The 13,827-nt window shown below is 54.0% G+C and overlaps 1 protein-coding gene across 21 annotated transcripts in view; it reads left to right on the top strand.

The window, feature by feature from the left end:
• The window catches only part of GRB10 (growth factor receptor bound protein 10), a 160,258-nt gene extending 157,370 nt beyond the window's left edge, over positions 1-2,888 (top strand). For 19 of the 21 annotated variants that reach the window (XM_084974058.1, XM_084974060.1, XM_084974067.1 and 16 more), the window contains 2 exons: positions 194-287; positions 2,381-2,888. In XM_084974058.1, coding sequence (XP_084830184.1) covers positions 194-287; positions 2,381-2,527 — 241 coding nt within the window. In that variant the 3' untranslated portion in view covers positions 2,528-2,888. 21 annotated transcript variants of the gene reach the window in all.
• Positions 2,889-13,827: the final 10,939 nt, after the last annotated feature.

Below are 13,827 nucleotides of genomic sequence, written 5' to 3'. Positions count from 1 at the left end.
TTTTAATTTATTTTATTGAAGTGTAGTTGATTCCGTGTTGGGCTCGTGTCCGGTGTGCATCACAGGGACCAGCTATCCATGGATGTGACAGTTCTCGCTTGTTAATCCCAAACTCCCAAAAGCCACCCCGTTCCCCTCCCCCCCGTAATCTGGGTTTTTTACACTAACCATCCACTGACGCTTGCATTCCTAGGCTTTTTCTCCTCCGTGACAGCCAGAGTAATCCAAAGGCATTTGTCCTCACACTGTGTCATCATCAGAAAATCAAAAACTTCCAGATCTTACCTGTAAGTACTGACGTTTTCACACTAATTCGTTTGTTTGTTTTCTGGTTGTATTCGTGATGTGATTTTCAATTTCCAAACGAGCCAGACTGTAGAGCAGTGAGCTTGAGACAGTTTCAAGCTCAGGGCCAGGATCCTTTCCAACGTTTCTTGAGAGGTTTGTTCTTTGAAATTGCGTTCGGCGTTTGTCTAGAAGGGATGTTGAAAGTGGTGGCCTCGTGCCGTGACCCCACACGGCTGTCCAGCTCATGGAACTGCACCCGATGGGGGACTTGGGGCAGAGCTGCCAGCCAAGGACGTGGGCAGGAGCACGTGGGGTCATGGAGGAGGCTGCGCAGGAGCTCTGGCCACTCCATCTAAGGGACAGTCTGACTGATGCTGGGGTGGGCCAGGGGCGCCCAGCAGGGAGGTGGAACAGCTGACCCGTGGCCCCAGAGAGAAATCCTGTTGCTCCTTCTGCCGAGTCCTTGGATCAGAAAACAGATTCTGCCTTCGAACAATTTCAAAAGCCCCGTCGTCAAACGGATTCATCAACGCCAGCCCTGTCGTGGGGGTGACCAGGTTCGGCAGGTTCCGACGCTGGTTCCCGACGTGGGCGTCGAGTGGCGGGTTGTCAGCACCTCAAAAACGTGCAGTCTGTCTGGGGACGAGACACCCCAGATCAAAACCAAAGTGTTTAACATACAGCGCAGCTCTCGCTGTCGATGGAGACGCGGAAGGGGCCAGTGCTGCTGCTCGAGTGACGCTCGCGATGTGCTTGCTCCGGGACCCAGTCCTGGGATCTTGTGCTGAAAGACGGTGGCCAGGTCTCTTCCCACAGGGTGACTCTGCCTGTAGCCAAGCAAAGCCCTGGAAGGCTTGGGGTAACCCAAGCTTCATTTCCTGCAGAGGGGCCTCCCTGGCGTTTTTCAGGCATGTTTGGGGACAGGAGGCCTGGGGAGAGAAGGAAGGGCAGGTGCGACTGGCTCTGTGGCCTGGGAGAGGCAGCCTTCTAGGCCCTTCTGCTGTGAATTCGCTTCCTGCCGTGTCCGGCACCCTCGTAGACACAGGGTAGTGAGACCCTGACAGCTCCCAGCAGCCGCCCTGGACCCGGGGAGGGACCCTCTGGACTGGAGGCTTCCCAGATTCCGCCAAGCACTGCAGTGGGCAGACGGGGCCCTGTTTCTGGGAAGGGGCTTCGTCCACAGGCCTTTTGTTCCCACTGCGTTACACGACATGAACTGAAACGAACACGTCCTGGCCGGCGGAGGCTGCCTGACTCCCCGGATAACCCGTGGCCTAAGATTGTCAGGCGGCCCTTGAGACCTGCGGCAGCTGAAACACAGGCAGTGGATGAGCTCGAGGCCCCGGCCGAGTGCGAGCGGAGAAGAGGTTCTGGGTTTAGTCGTCGGCACAGGGTGGAGGCCGGTGGCCTGCGTGCGGCCAGGGTGGGGTGCCCTCCCCTGCACCCCGCCTTGTGCTCACTGATCCCCAACTTCATTCAGTCCCCGTGGATGTTCGGGGTGTAGGCGTTTCTGGGAGATGCCGCAGACGTCCTCCGTTTTAATAAAAAGAGCTCCCAAATATTCCAGGACCCGGGCATGCGACTTTTCCTGTGTGGTGATAGCACTAACTCTTGGTGCTCCTCCCACGTCTGCTTCGTAATGGACCGGAGTGATCGGCACGGGCTGAAAGAGGTTGCCTGGGACCTAGCATGAGGCTCAGGGCCAAAGACTCCTCCACGGGGCGAGCTGTGTACCCTGAATGCTCACGGGTTGGCGGGTCCACCTCCCTCTCCTCCACGGGGCGAGCTGTGTGCAGTGCACACTCACAGCTTAACTGGTCCACCTCGCCCTCGTGGGCAGGGTGAGCTGGAAGTTGCTTGGCGGTCTCGCCCACGACCAGCTCAGCAGCAGGGACGCCTGTGCCCGGTAGCTTCAGGGGCTGGGCAGCGCCCAGCGCAAACACCTCACCGCGCCCTCCTGCCCGCCTTGCTGACTCCGTGTGTACCCCTTAGGACAGACCCATGCCGGGAGCGCACGGTGCCGGTTCTGTCCAGGGCCCCTTTGCTCCCGAGGCATGGCTGCTGACGAGCGGGTCTTCTTCTGTCTCCCCAGTGCGAGGATGACGGGCAGACCTTCTTCAGCCTCGACGATGGGAACACCAAATTCTCCGACTTGATCCAGCTCGTTGACTTCTACCAGCTGAACAAAGGAGTCCTGCCTTGCAAACTCAAGCACCACTGCATCCGAGTGGCCTTATGACCTCAGACCCGCCCTTGGCTGCAGACTGGAGGGGCCGACACTGGAACCAGGAGGTCCGTGCATCGTTCAGAACGCGCGCTGTCTCTACCTGGGGACTCAGAGCAAGATCCGTTCGTTCTGTGCCGACCGACCGAGGTTGGCTGGTTTGTTGGACTCGAGGCTGATCTGCTGCTGCAGATCCAGCAGGGCCGCCGCGCTCGCGCCACCTCTTCCACGAGGGCGCGGGGGAGCAAATTCGAGAATAAGCTGGGGTGACGGTCTTGGCCGGGCCGCGGCAGCGCCAGAGGCGGAGAGGAGTGGTTGGAAATGAACTCTTGCCCTGGAATAACCTTGACAATTAAAACCGCTATGTTTACTGTTTTGTATTGATCCTTTTTTTGCACTCCTCGTTTTCAGTATTGTATTCAGCTTACAGCAGGGGAACGTGGCAGAGGCGCCTCCAGAGGCTGTCTCCAGGGGTGCTGTTGCCTTCCGCAGGTCCCTCCGGGTCACAGACACCCAGCCCTGCCCACTATACTTGAACGCTTGTTGAGATAAAAGGTGTCCGCTGTGGTGGGTGATTGGCGCGCTCTGTGCCCAAGCGGGCTGCCTGGCTGCTCTGAGCAGGCGCCCCCTCTCGCGCTGGCCGTGGCGTGTGTCCTCACCGTGCGGGAGGCTCGCTTCTCCAGAAAACTCGCTGTCCCGCAGCAGAGCTGAGGGGCCATGCCTGGAGTTGGCTGCAGGCCAGCCTACCTGAGACACAGTGGGTACCCACTGCTACCCTCGGGGGTGCCAGGCTGCTTGGCCCCCCTGGAGACCTTCCAGCCGGTTCTAGAACCATCACTGCCTTCCCTCTGCAGTGCTGCTGGCTTTTCAGGGCTGTCCTGACTCCCTTGGGGGATGAGAGGATGTACCAGGAAGTGGTACCCACCTGGCCTGCTTCCCTGTCCCCTGGGTTTCCATGGCAATAGAGATGGGAACACTGAGGAGGCAGCCCAGCACAGGAAGGTCTTTGCTTGGTGGCCTCCATCCTGCTGAGACCCCCGGACGCCAGCAAGTGTGAGGTGGCAGGCAGCTCTTCTGCTGGCCCACGGTCACGGCAGCGCTGGCTGGCGCACGCTGCGTCTCACTGTAGGAGCTAAATCAGAGGGGGGCTCAAGTTGTCCCCACCCCTTCACCCTGTCCCCGTAGCTGGTCTTCCGGGGTGAGGGCAGCCGTGTCTTTACCTCTGATCTCTGCGGAGTAGAAAGGGCTCCTGGAGCAGCGGTGGGCACCAGACGAAGGCGGACTTCCTGCCCCGGGTCACCGTTGCCACACTTGTATGCGCCCCCCCAGCCTGTGCTGCCCACTGGGCAGCCTGGGCCGCACCTGCCACAGCGCTCCCCAAGGAAAACACATGGCTTAGGGCCATGACGCCTACCCGCTGTACCTCGGCTCGTGGTGTAGACACTGTATGCTAGTTGACAAGCCACACTAGTTGTTCTCAAATGAAGAATTTTTAGTAACACATGTTTTTAACCATGAATGCTCAGTTGCGTTATTTTTCATTTTTTGGGTGTTTTTTTGTTATCTGTTAACCTTCCCCCCATTGACAATTAGGTAATTCTCAAGCCGTCCCTAACAGCCGCTACCACTGGAGGGACTCAGGCTCTAGTTACACTGTTAGACATTTTTCTCCTCACTGGTTGGCTGAAAAACCTTTAAAAAACCAAAAAAAAAAACAAAAAACAAAAAAAAAAACAGCAAAACAAACAAAAAAAGCCCACCTCTCCCATTTCTCTTTCCTGTTTACGTAGACCCGTCTCCACCAGCGAGATGAGATGCTGCCCTAGGCTACAGAGAGCTAGGACCTGCTGTATCGCATATTTATAAATATACGTTTTATTTAAAAGGAGAACTAAAGCTTGACTCTGACTCACGGCTCTGTGTGTGTCCCTTCCCAGCGCAGTGACACGTCAGAACCTGACCCACCCCCCCCCCACCCCTCACGGCCCCCACCGCCCGCCTTGTGCCAGGTGGCCGGGGTCCACCTGCCAACAGCCAGTCCCTGCAAGAGGCGGGCGTCCAGCCTGGCCAGCCAGGGGCTGAAGGACATGCGACTTTAATTTTTGTATTTAACTATGAATGTAAATGGGACAGCTCTCAGGGTCATTTTTGGAGCCTGTTGACTTTATCTCTCTGCCTGTGATTTTCTGTTCTACACGGCAACTCTATGTAGCAAAACCCTCCCCTGAACTGAGAAGGAAAACGCCAAATGCTTTGGGTGTCAGGGTAGGGATCTCTGTTCCCTTAGGCGTTTGAGTTCCAGAACGTTCTTCTGTCTGCTAAGCCTTGAAGGAACCTGTGCCTCCGTCGAGATGTTTTGTCCTCTCTTTTCCGCACTTAGTACCTGAGGGTTTGACCAGTCGGCACACCTTGGCAGGGGTGGGTTGTCATGTCCCCGGGCAAACTGCAGTGACCATGAGACGGCCTGACGTGGAATCGTTTTCAGGGAATGCAGAAGGCGTGAAGAGACACAACCTTGATTCCATGTGCTTCGCTTCTTTCTGTACACGGTTCTTCGACTCGTGAACCGAATTGTAAACCTTCAGGTATTTTTGTACAAATAAGGGACTGATGTTCTGTTTCTTGTAATTAGAAATAAACATGGATACAGCGTTCTCCACTTTCTATTGCCTAATGTCTGTTTCTGTGTTACGAACCCTCTGGCTGGTCTGCCACTAAAAACCTTTAGAAATGACCTAGGGGATTTGTAACTGTGCTTCTTACCTGGCTAGACACTAGTTCCGATGGAATTGATGTGCCCTGTGCAGGCTTGCGTGGCCCTAATGGGTGTGCTCCCTGCTGGTCCCGGGACTGGCCCCTGCTCCCCTCCCTCCCCTCCTCTGCAAGAGCCGAGCCCTCCAAAAGCTGCGGAGGGGGTCAGATCCCCACTCAGATGTAGCAGACACCTCCAGAACCTCATGAGAGTTCGTGTTGACTGGGTCCAGTGCCACGGTGCCCACCGCGGTGAGATGGTGACAGGGGCAGGAGCCTGGATTGTGTGGTCACACCAGAAGTGGGCGGGAGGATTCCGAGGGTGCTTGCCTGCACCTCTGCTTCCGCAGGGCCTCACCCGGCGGCCCTGGGCTTCGTCACTTGGCTGGCCTTGGGCCCGGCTCGCCTCCCGTCCCCGCCCCAGGCAGAGGGTGCGTTGTCACAAGCCAGGCCTGTCCCCCAGGGGGGCACCCCTGCGGCATTTTGAATTCTCCTGGCCCTTGGTTTCAGAACCGGGCCTCTGGGCTTTGGGAAGCTCACTGGTTGAAAGCAGGCCGTCTTTAGGGCAAGAACAGTAGGAATTCACGGCGCCCTCCTCCTCGAGAGAGAGAGGCCTGGGGCGGGGGGCGGCTGGTGTGAGTGGCCAGTGTGTGGCGAGGGCAGTGGGTTCCACAGGGGGGAAAGGAGAACCAGCGGGCTGGGGGGGCAGGCAGAGGGGAAGAGAGGAGGACTGGGGAGTGTGTGCACGGTGGTGGGAAGTGCAGTGTAGACACGAGCCGTGATGTGGGGAGCCCGCCTTTCTACCCTGGCAGAGCTGGGGTGGGGCACTCTCTGGGCCAGGGTCCAAAGGGTAGGCTGTGGTGTTCCCTCCAAAGATGATGGCACAAGCAGCCCCGGAGATAAGCTGAGAGGCTGATGGAATTAAAAGAAGATATGACTTTTTTTTTGTCTTTTTAGGGCCGTACCCATGGCACATGGAGGTTCCCAGGCTAGGGGTTGAATCAGAGCTGCAGCTGCCAGGCTACACCATAGCCACAGTCACGGCAGCACCAGGTCCAAGCCGTGTCTGTGACCTACACCACAGCTCATGGCAACACTGGACCCTTAACCCACGGAGCGAGGCCAGGGGTTGAACGGGCGTCCTCGTGAATACTAGGATACTGGTTATATTTGTTTCCACTGAGCCACGATGGGGGCGCCCAAGAAGGCACAACCTTAAGCCTGATCTCGCGACCTTGAGATCAAGGCAACCTGTATTATATGTTAAACATATTTTGAGTGATTAGTAAAATTCTAAGAATATGTTATGATGAAAATTTGCACTGGTTAAATGTAAACAGGAAAGTATCCTATACCACGGGGTTTTAGAATAGGAGACTCATACCGCCCCTTCTTATGTTAAAAATTACACAACACTAATCAGAAGGACAGGAAACAGGTGAAAAATCCATCTTTGGCGGAATTGGGCTTCCTCTGTCATCCTGCAGCTTGAAAGAGGGCTGCTCTTCCAGGCAGTTGGAGCCCCCCGCCCCCCCCCCCGGGCCGGAGATGCCATGCCCACAGAAGAAACCTCCATGGCATGCGGAAGTTCCTGGGCCAGGGACAGAACCTGTGCCACAGCAGCAGCCTGAGCCACAGATCCTTAACCCGCTGAGCCACAGGAAAACTCCACAATGTATACTTTTAGTCTGGAGATAGATCCAAGCCTTGTTTAATCTGTGAACGTTTTCTTGAATTACATCTAAATATATTTTTCATTCCATCCCTGCAGGTTTTTCTTTAAAAATAGCAATTTTGAGTGTGTTGGATCTCTCCCATCTGCCTTTCCTTACCTTTTCTCAGACCTTCGACCTCTCGCTTCCGTTCAGAGTGCACGTCCGCCTGGCCTGTCCTCCAGGCCACTCACGGTGTGTGGTTCTCTTCTGAGATACGTGCCCGTGTACACTCATCGCGAGGATGTTTCCGAGCCCTGCTGCCTTTCCTTGCTTGTGCCCCTTGAACTCAGATCTCTGCTTTGAGCTTGGTGAAGGGATAGCTTGGGGTTTTTTTTAAATTCATGGCATTGCAATTGATTGCAATTTTTTTACAGTTGATTGCAGTTTTAACCTACTCCATGACAATATATTTCTAGTGAATGCTCTTTAATCCCATTTTTTCTACGACTTTTTTCCTACTTTCTATTATTTTCTCCTTTTATCTTGGGCGTCTTCATAGAAGAGTGACACTGGTTTGACCTCCTTTGAAGGAGGTCTCGGCCCAGTCATTTATAGGAAGTACATGTGGGAAAGAAGACAAGCCTTGGGTCGGATGCTGACAGGACAGAAGTAAACATTACTTAGTTATAAATAAACACCAAGTGTTGTGTATGTGATGTCACAATATAAACCCTCGAGGTTGGTCCTCCAACCAATACCTCTCCTGCCTGTGGTCACAGCTGCCTCCATGTTCAGCCTCACGCACCATCACGCGGACAAATCTCCCCAAATGATGCCATACTGATTTGCAATAGAACAGGTTTTCCCCTGGGTTGTCCCGTGGCAAATATACATCATGTTGGATAGTTATGGAGCTTCGTTATTTGAAGTATGAGCTATGGTAAACTCTTAGCTATAATAATTCTACAGTTACACACACACACACACACACAGGCACATACGTGTCCACGAGGGCTGCAGCCCAGGAGTCGTAGGGAAGCACTGCCTCTGGCTGGGGCACTCGCCTGGAAGGTGTGTGGAGGGCGAAGGTGAGTGTGAGCACGGGGGCAGGGAGCGTGGCCTTACCTAGTGAACCACTAGGCACACGTTACTATTTAAATCTGAATAAAAAAGAATGAAGTGAAAAGTCAGCTCCTTGGCTGCACTCTGCATGGCAAGTGCTCACGTGCCAGGTGGGGCCGGCCTGCGCCCCCCCGGACAGCGCAGCCAGGGGGCATTTCCCCATCACGGGAAGTCCCACTGGACAGGGCCGGTCTAGGTGAGCCCCGGGGTGAAAGGAACGAGGCGGGACCCCTTCGGTAGCTGAGGAATGTCCTGAAGCGGCAGAGCTCCGGATCCCGGGGAGGGACCCCCGCCCTCGAGGGACCCCCACGGGCGAGACACGGGAGCCAGCATGTGCCGCCGCGGGCGACGCCCTCCACCGTCTCCCGTTTAGGCGGGTCCCCTTGGCCTTCTGACCGTCCCTCGGGGCGGTGGTTTCCCGTCACACGCGTGTACACGGTACACGAGGCCCGGAGACCATCACGCCGGGCCACGCGGAGAAAGACAGACCCCGCGTGACGGCAACTGCACGTGGGCTCTTCAGGACACGGCAGATAGGAAGGTACATGCAAGACAGAAACGGACTCACGGACGCGGAACACAAGCGTCTGGTGACCAAAGGGGAAAGTGTGAGTAAAAAATCCACACCGCTCGACGTATGTAACCCGCGAGACCCTACGGTGCAGCAGAGAACTGCGCTCAATAGTTCTCGTAATAAGAGTTCATAGTCAAATAGTAGTTACATTCTAGTAATAACAGAACTTGTAATAACCTATAAGGGAGAAGAATCTGAAAAGGAACATATATGTTTTATACACATATAAGGAGTTCCCGTGGTGGCTCAATGGTTAGCGAACCTGACCAGCATCCATGAGGACGCAAGTTCGATCCCTGGCCTCGCTCAGGGAGCTAAGGATCCAGCATTGCCATGAGCTGTGGTGTGGGTCGCAGACGTGGCTCAGACCCCACGTTGCTGTGGCTGTGGTGTAGGCCGGCAGCTACAGCTCCGACTGGACCCCTTGCCTGGGAACCTCCATATGCTGGGACAAAAAGGCCAAAAAAAAAAGTTTTATACATATATGTGTATAACTGAATCACTTTGCTATACACCTGAGACTGATACAACATTGTAAATCAGTCAACCTCAATTAAGAAAAATGAACAGTGCAGCTTTGGAGCAGGCTGGCTGGGCCTTAGCTCATCTGGCAACTCCAGCCTCCTTGGTCCGGCTGGTTCAGAATCACGTTAAAGCGTCAAGAATGAGCCCTGTCTTCCGTGTAACTGCCCTGGTGAGGCCCCCGTGGCTCCTTCTTACTCCGCAGAGACAGGGGCGGCTGTTTCTTCAGGTACAAAGCAGTACAGCTTGGCACACACTTCGGGTCCATGTGCAAACACGTGCACTTCATGTTTAGACGCTGGAACTGCTCTGGGTCGGGGAGACGCTGACGGTAACAGTGGCTCGTTGGGGGATAGAAAGAGCGCGTCTCCTGCCTCTGGCTCACCCGGGAACCTGCTCACTGCACAGGCTCATGTCGTTAGGAAGCATCCTCTTGTCTCAGGGAGCTGCGGAAGAGCCTAAGTGGATACCCTTGCGTTTGTTTTTTTCCTTTTTGGCCGCCCTGCAGAATGGGAGTTCCTCGACCAGGGATCAGATCTGAGCTTCAGTTGTGACCTATACCGTAGCTGCAGAAATGCCAGATCTTTAACGCGCTGTGCCGGGCCCGGGATCGAACCTGTGTCCCAGGACTCCAGAGACACTGCCAATCCCATTGTGCCACAGCGGCTGCTCTGATTCAGCCACCAGCCCAGAAACTTCCATAGGCCACAGGTGCAGCCCGAAAAAGAAAAAAAAAATCTTTGACTCGGCAATGGCCGGTCTTGGCTCACAGAGCAGCACAGGGGGACGAGACACTCCCCAGCTTCCCTGAGCTCCAGGAATTTCTGAGCCACGGCACCTGCTGTGTTTTCCCCCCTCCTAAGCCACCAGGGATTTGTCAGCTTCTAAGGTGGGAGTCTTGGAGGAATGGGGTGGGAAGACTGAGGATTATATTTAAAATGCCTGACGCTGTCCCAGGGAGCATATGGCCAGCATAACCCGAAGAAATGCTGCTGGGGGTCTGGGGGACCATGTGGCGGAGGCAGCGCAGCCCCCCAGGCCCCCCCCCACCTGCATGCCCGCCCCATTGCCTTGCTCAGGTGTACACAGCGGTCCTGGCATGGCCAGGCCTGGATCCAAGTCTCTTGATTTTCTGACTGCCCCCCGCCCAGTGCCCACCATCCGCGCCCTCTGTTTTCAGGGCTGCACCCCAGCCCAGGGAGGTTCCCAGGCTAAGGGTGGAATCGGAGCTGCAGCTGCCGGCCTACACCACAGCCACAGCCACAGCCACACTGGGTCCGAGCCACATCTGCGACCTATGCCGCGGCTTGCAGCACCACCAGATCCTTAACCAACTGAGCAAGACCAGGGATTGAACTGGCATCTTCATGGATACTAATTGGGTTGTTAACCACTGAGCCACAATGGGAACTCCCCAGTCTGCTCTTTTGGCAGCTGAGATCTGCCCTGAGTCACCCAGGGACCCCAACGATGGCCTTCAATAACTTACACGGATGCCACAGCTGGGTCTGTGGTCAGGTTACTGGGCAAAGACAGGGCTTGCCTGGAAGACGAGCCGTCCTTTCTCCCACCCGCCGGCCCAGGCTCCCAGCAGGAACCCTCTTCAGCCTCCACCCCCCTCTCCTCCTTCCTAAAACGGGGCCACTGACACCAAGTTCCAGCACCCCCCAGATGCAGCTCAAGAGAGACAATGCGATGACACCCACGCGATGCATTAGCTTAATTAGAATCACTTTGAGTGGATGAGCCGGAGCTCTGTCCCCCACCAGCTGAGCCAAGGCAGCCCGCCCGGCTCCAGATCTACCCCGGGTCCCACTGGCCCCTTCCCACTGGTCTTGTCACCCCCCCAGCTAGAAATAACACTGGAAATGGAAGCTCGAAACTCACAGAAGCAAGCTACAAATAGCTAAGGAACATGTGAGCATCAAGTGCTAAACTGTTCAATAAATTCTTATGTTCAGTTTGCAACATGAACGATACAGACGGGAATAGCTGGATACAGACGGGAATAGCTGGATGCCATGGAGAGCTGTGTGCCCTCCTCCAGCCTCTGGAATCCCTGCTCAAGCCTCTGAGACTGCCCACACCTTAACCTCCGCTCTTTCTCTAAGAGAGACTCATCCTTAGCAGCGTCTGCCGTCTCTGATCTCAAACAACTGCAAGAACTGTGTGTCACCGTGCAGAGCCCAGGGCCTGTACACACGGACAGAATCAAAACGGAAATTTCTGAAGACACTGTTTCCCTTGTCAGGTGCAATGCCCCCTTTCCTGTTCTGTTCTGGTCTCTTTCCGATTGTATTTTATTTTATTTTGTCTTTTTAGGGACACACCTGTGGCACAGAAGGTTCCCAGCCTAGGGGTCGAATCGGAAGTATAGCTGCCGGCCTACACCACAGCCACAGCAACTCGGGATCCGAGCTACATCTGCGAACTACACCACAGCGCACGGCAACGCTGGATCCTTAACCCACTGAGCAAGGCCACAGATTGAATCCGTGTCCTCATGGATGCTATTCGGGTTCATTATCCACTGAGGCACAATGTAAACTCCTCTTTCCTTTTTAAAAATGCTGATCTTGGGAATTCCTGTTGTGGCCCAGTAGGTTAAGAACCCGACAGAGTCTCTGAGGATGTGAGTTTGATCCCTGGTCTCACTCGGTGGGTTAAGGATCCGGTGTGGCCTCAAGCTGGGTGTAGGTTGCAAATGCGGTTTGGATCCGGCGTTGCTGTGGCTGTGGTGTAGGTCGGCAGCTGCAGTTCTGATTTGACCCCCAGCCTGGGAACCTTCATATGCCGCAGGTTCGGTCATAAAAATAAACAAATAAATAAATGAATAAAATAAAATGCTGGTCACCAGATCCCCAAACTAGATTCACCACCCACCATAGGTTGAGCCCAGTGATTTGAAAACTTTGAATTGGAGAAGAACGGTGTTGAAGAATTTACACCTCCAACGTCAGGCCGCCTCCGAAGCTGCCGTGACTGAGGCCATGTGGAATCGAGAGCAGAGAAAAAAGGACCAGTGGAACGGAGTGGGGAGCCCAGAAACAGACCCGCATGAATGAGGTCAGTTGGTCTCTGGCAAAGGAGCAAAGACAACACAACGGAGCAGAGACCGTCTTTCCAACAAATAGTGCAGAAACAATGGCCATCCACATGCAAAGATGAATCTAGACAGAGACCTCACACCCTTCACAAAAACTAACCCAAGGAGTTCCCTTGTGGCTCAGGGGGGTTAAGGACCCGGCATTGTCCCTGCGGCGGCTCTGGCTGTTGCTGTGGCCAGGGTTTGATCCCTGGCCTGGGAACTTCTGCATGCTGCAGGCACTGCCAAAAACAAGACAGAAACAACAAAAACTAACCCAAAATTGTTCGCAGACCCGGCGTCCTCATGGATACTACTCAAGTTTGTCACTACTGAGCTGCAGCGGGAACTCCTAAAGTTCCTCTCGAAACAGAAATTTATGAAAGTAGCAAGGATTTTTTTTTCATTTTTTAAAGTTTTATTGAAGTCTATTTGATATACAATGTCGATCATTCCTGCTCTCCTGCTCTGCAACAAAGTAATTTGGTTACACGTACACACATCCATTCTCTCTCAGATTTTTTTCCCATAGAGATTATCACAGAATGTTGGCTACAGTTCCTTGTATTGGAGTTCCCGTTGTGGCCCAGTGGAAACGAATCTGACTAGTATCCTTGAGGGTGTGGGTTTGATCCCTGGCCTTGCTCAGAGGGCCTGGGATCTGGTGTTACAGTGAGCTGGTGAGCTGTGGTGTAGGTCGCAGATACGGCTTTGATCCTGCATTGCTGCGGCTGTGGTGTAGGCTGGCGGCTACAGCTCTGATTTGTCCCCTAGCCTGGGAACTTTCATATGCCATTGGTGTGGCCCCAAAAAGCAAAAAAATAAAAAAAAAAGAAAGTTCCCTGTGCCACACAGGAGGTGCCCATTGGCCAGTCATTCTGTAGACCTCACTGTGCCTATGCCAGTTCCAAAACCCCAGGGCATCCCCCCCAACCTGTCTCCCTTGGTAACCATAAGTTTGTTTTCAACCTCTGTGAGTCTGTTTCCATCTGCAACTAAGTTCATTTGTATCCTTTTTTTAAGATTCTGCATACCAGTGGTATCACATGGTGTTTTTTTCACAGTCTCACTTCACTTAGTATGAGAATCTCTAGGTCCATCCATGTTGCTGAAAATGGCATTGTTTCATTCTTTTTTATAGCTGAGTAATATTCCATTGCATATATGTACCACATCGTCTTTATCCACTCCTCTGTCTGGGGGGTTGGGGATCACTAACAAAACAAAATGGGTATTTAGGTGGCTTCCACGTCTTGGTTATTGTAAATAGTGCTGCTATGAACATTGGGGTGCATGCATTTTTTTTTTTTTTGTCTTTTTGCCATTTCTTGGGCCATTCCCGTGGCATATGGAGGTTCCCAGGCTAGGGGTCTAAGCAGAGCTGTAGCTTCCAGCCACAGCCACAGCCACAGCCACGCAGGATCCGAGCTGCATCTGCGACCCACACCACAGCTCACGGCAACACCGGATCCTTAAGCCACTGAGCAAGGCCAGGGGTCGAACCCGCAACCTCATGGTTCCTAGTCAGATTCGTTAATCACTGAGCCACAATGGGAACTCATGCCTATATCTTTTTGAATTATAGTTTTCTCTAGACATTTGCCCA

Source organism: Sus scrofa, chromosome 9 (assembly GCF_054392235.1).
Source record: "Sus scrofa isolate SSC_HxYL_T2T_F1_AM1 chromosome 9, Sscrofa_HxYL_maternal_Yorkshire_Landrace_v2.0, whole genome shotgun sequence".
NCBI classification, from domain to species: Eukaryota; Metazoa; Chordata; class Mammalia; order Artiodactyla; family Suidae; genus Sus; species Sus scrofa.
The sequence above is the reverse complement of the archived record's forward strand: the minus strand, read 5'-3'. Positions and strand labels throughout refer to the sequence as shown.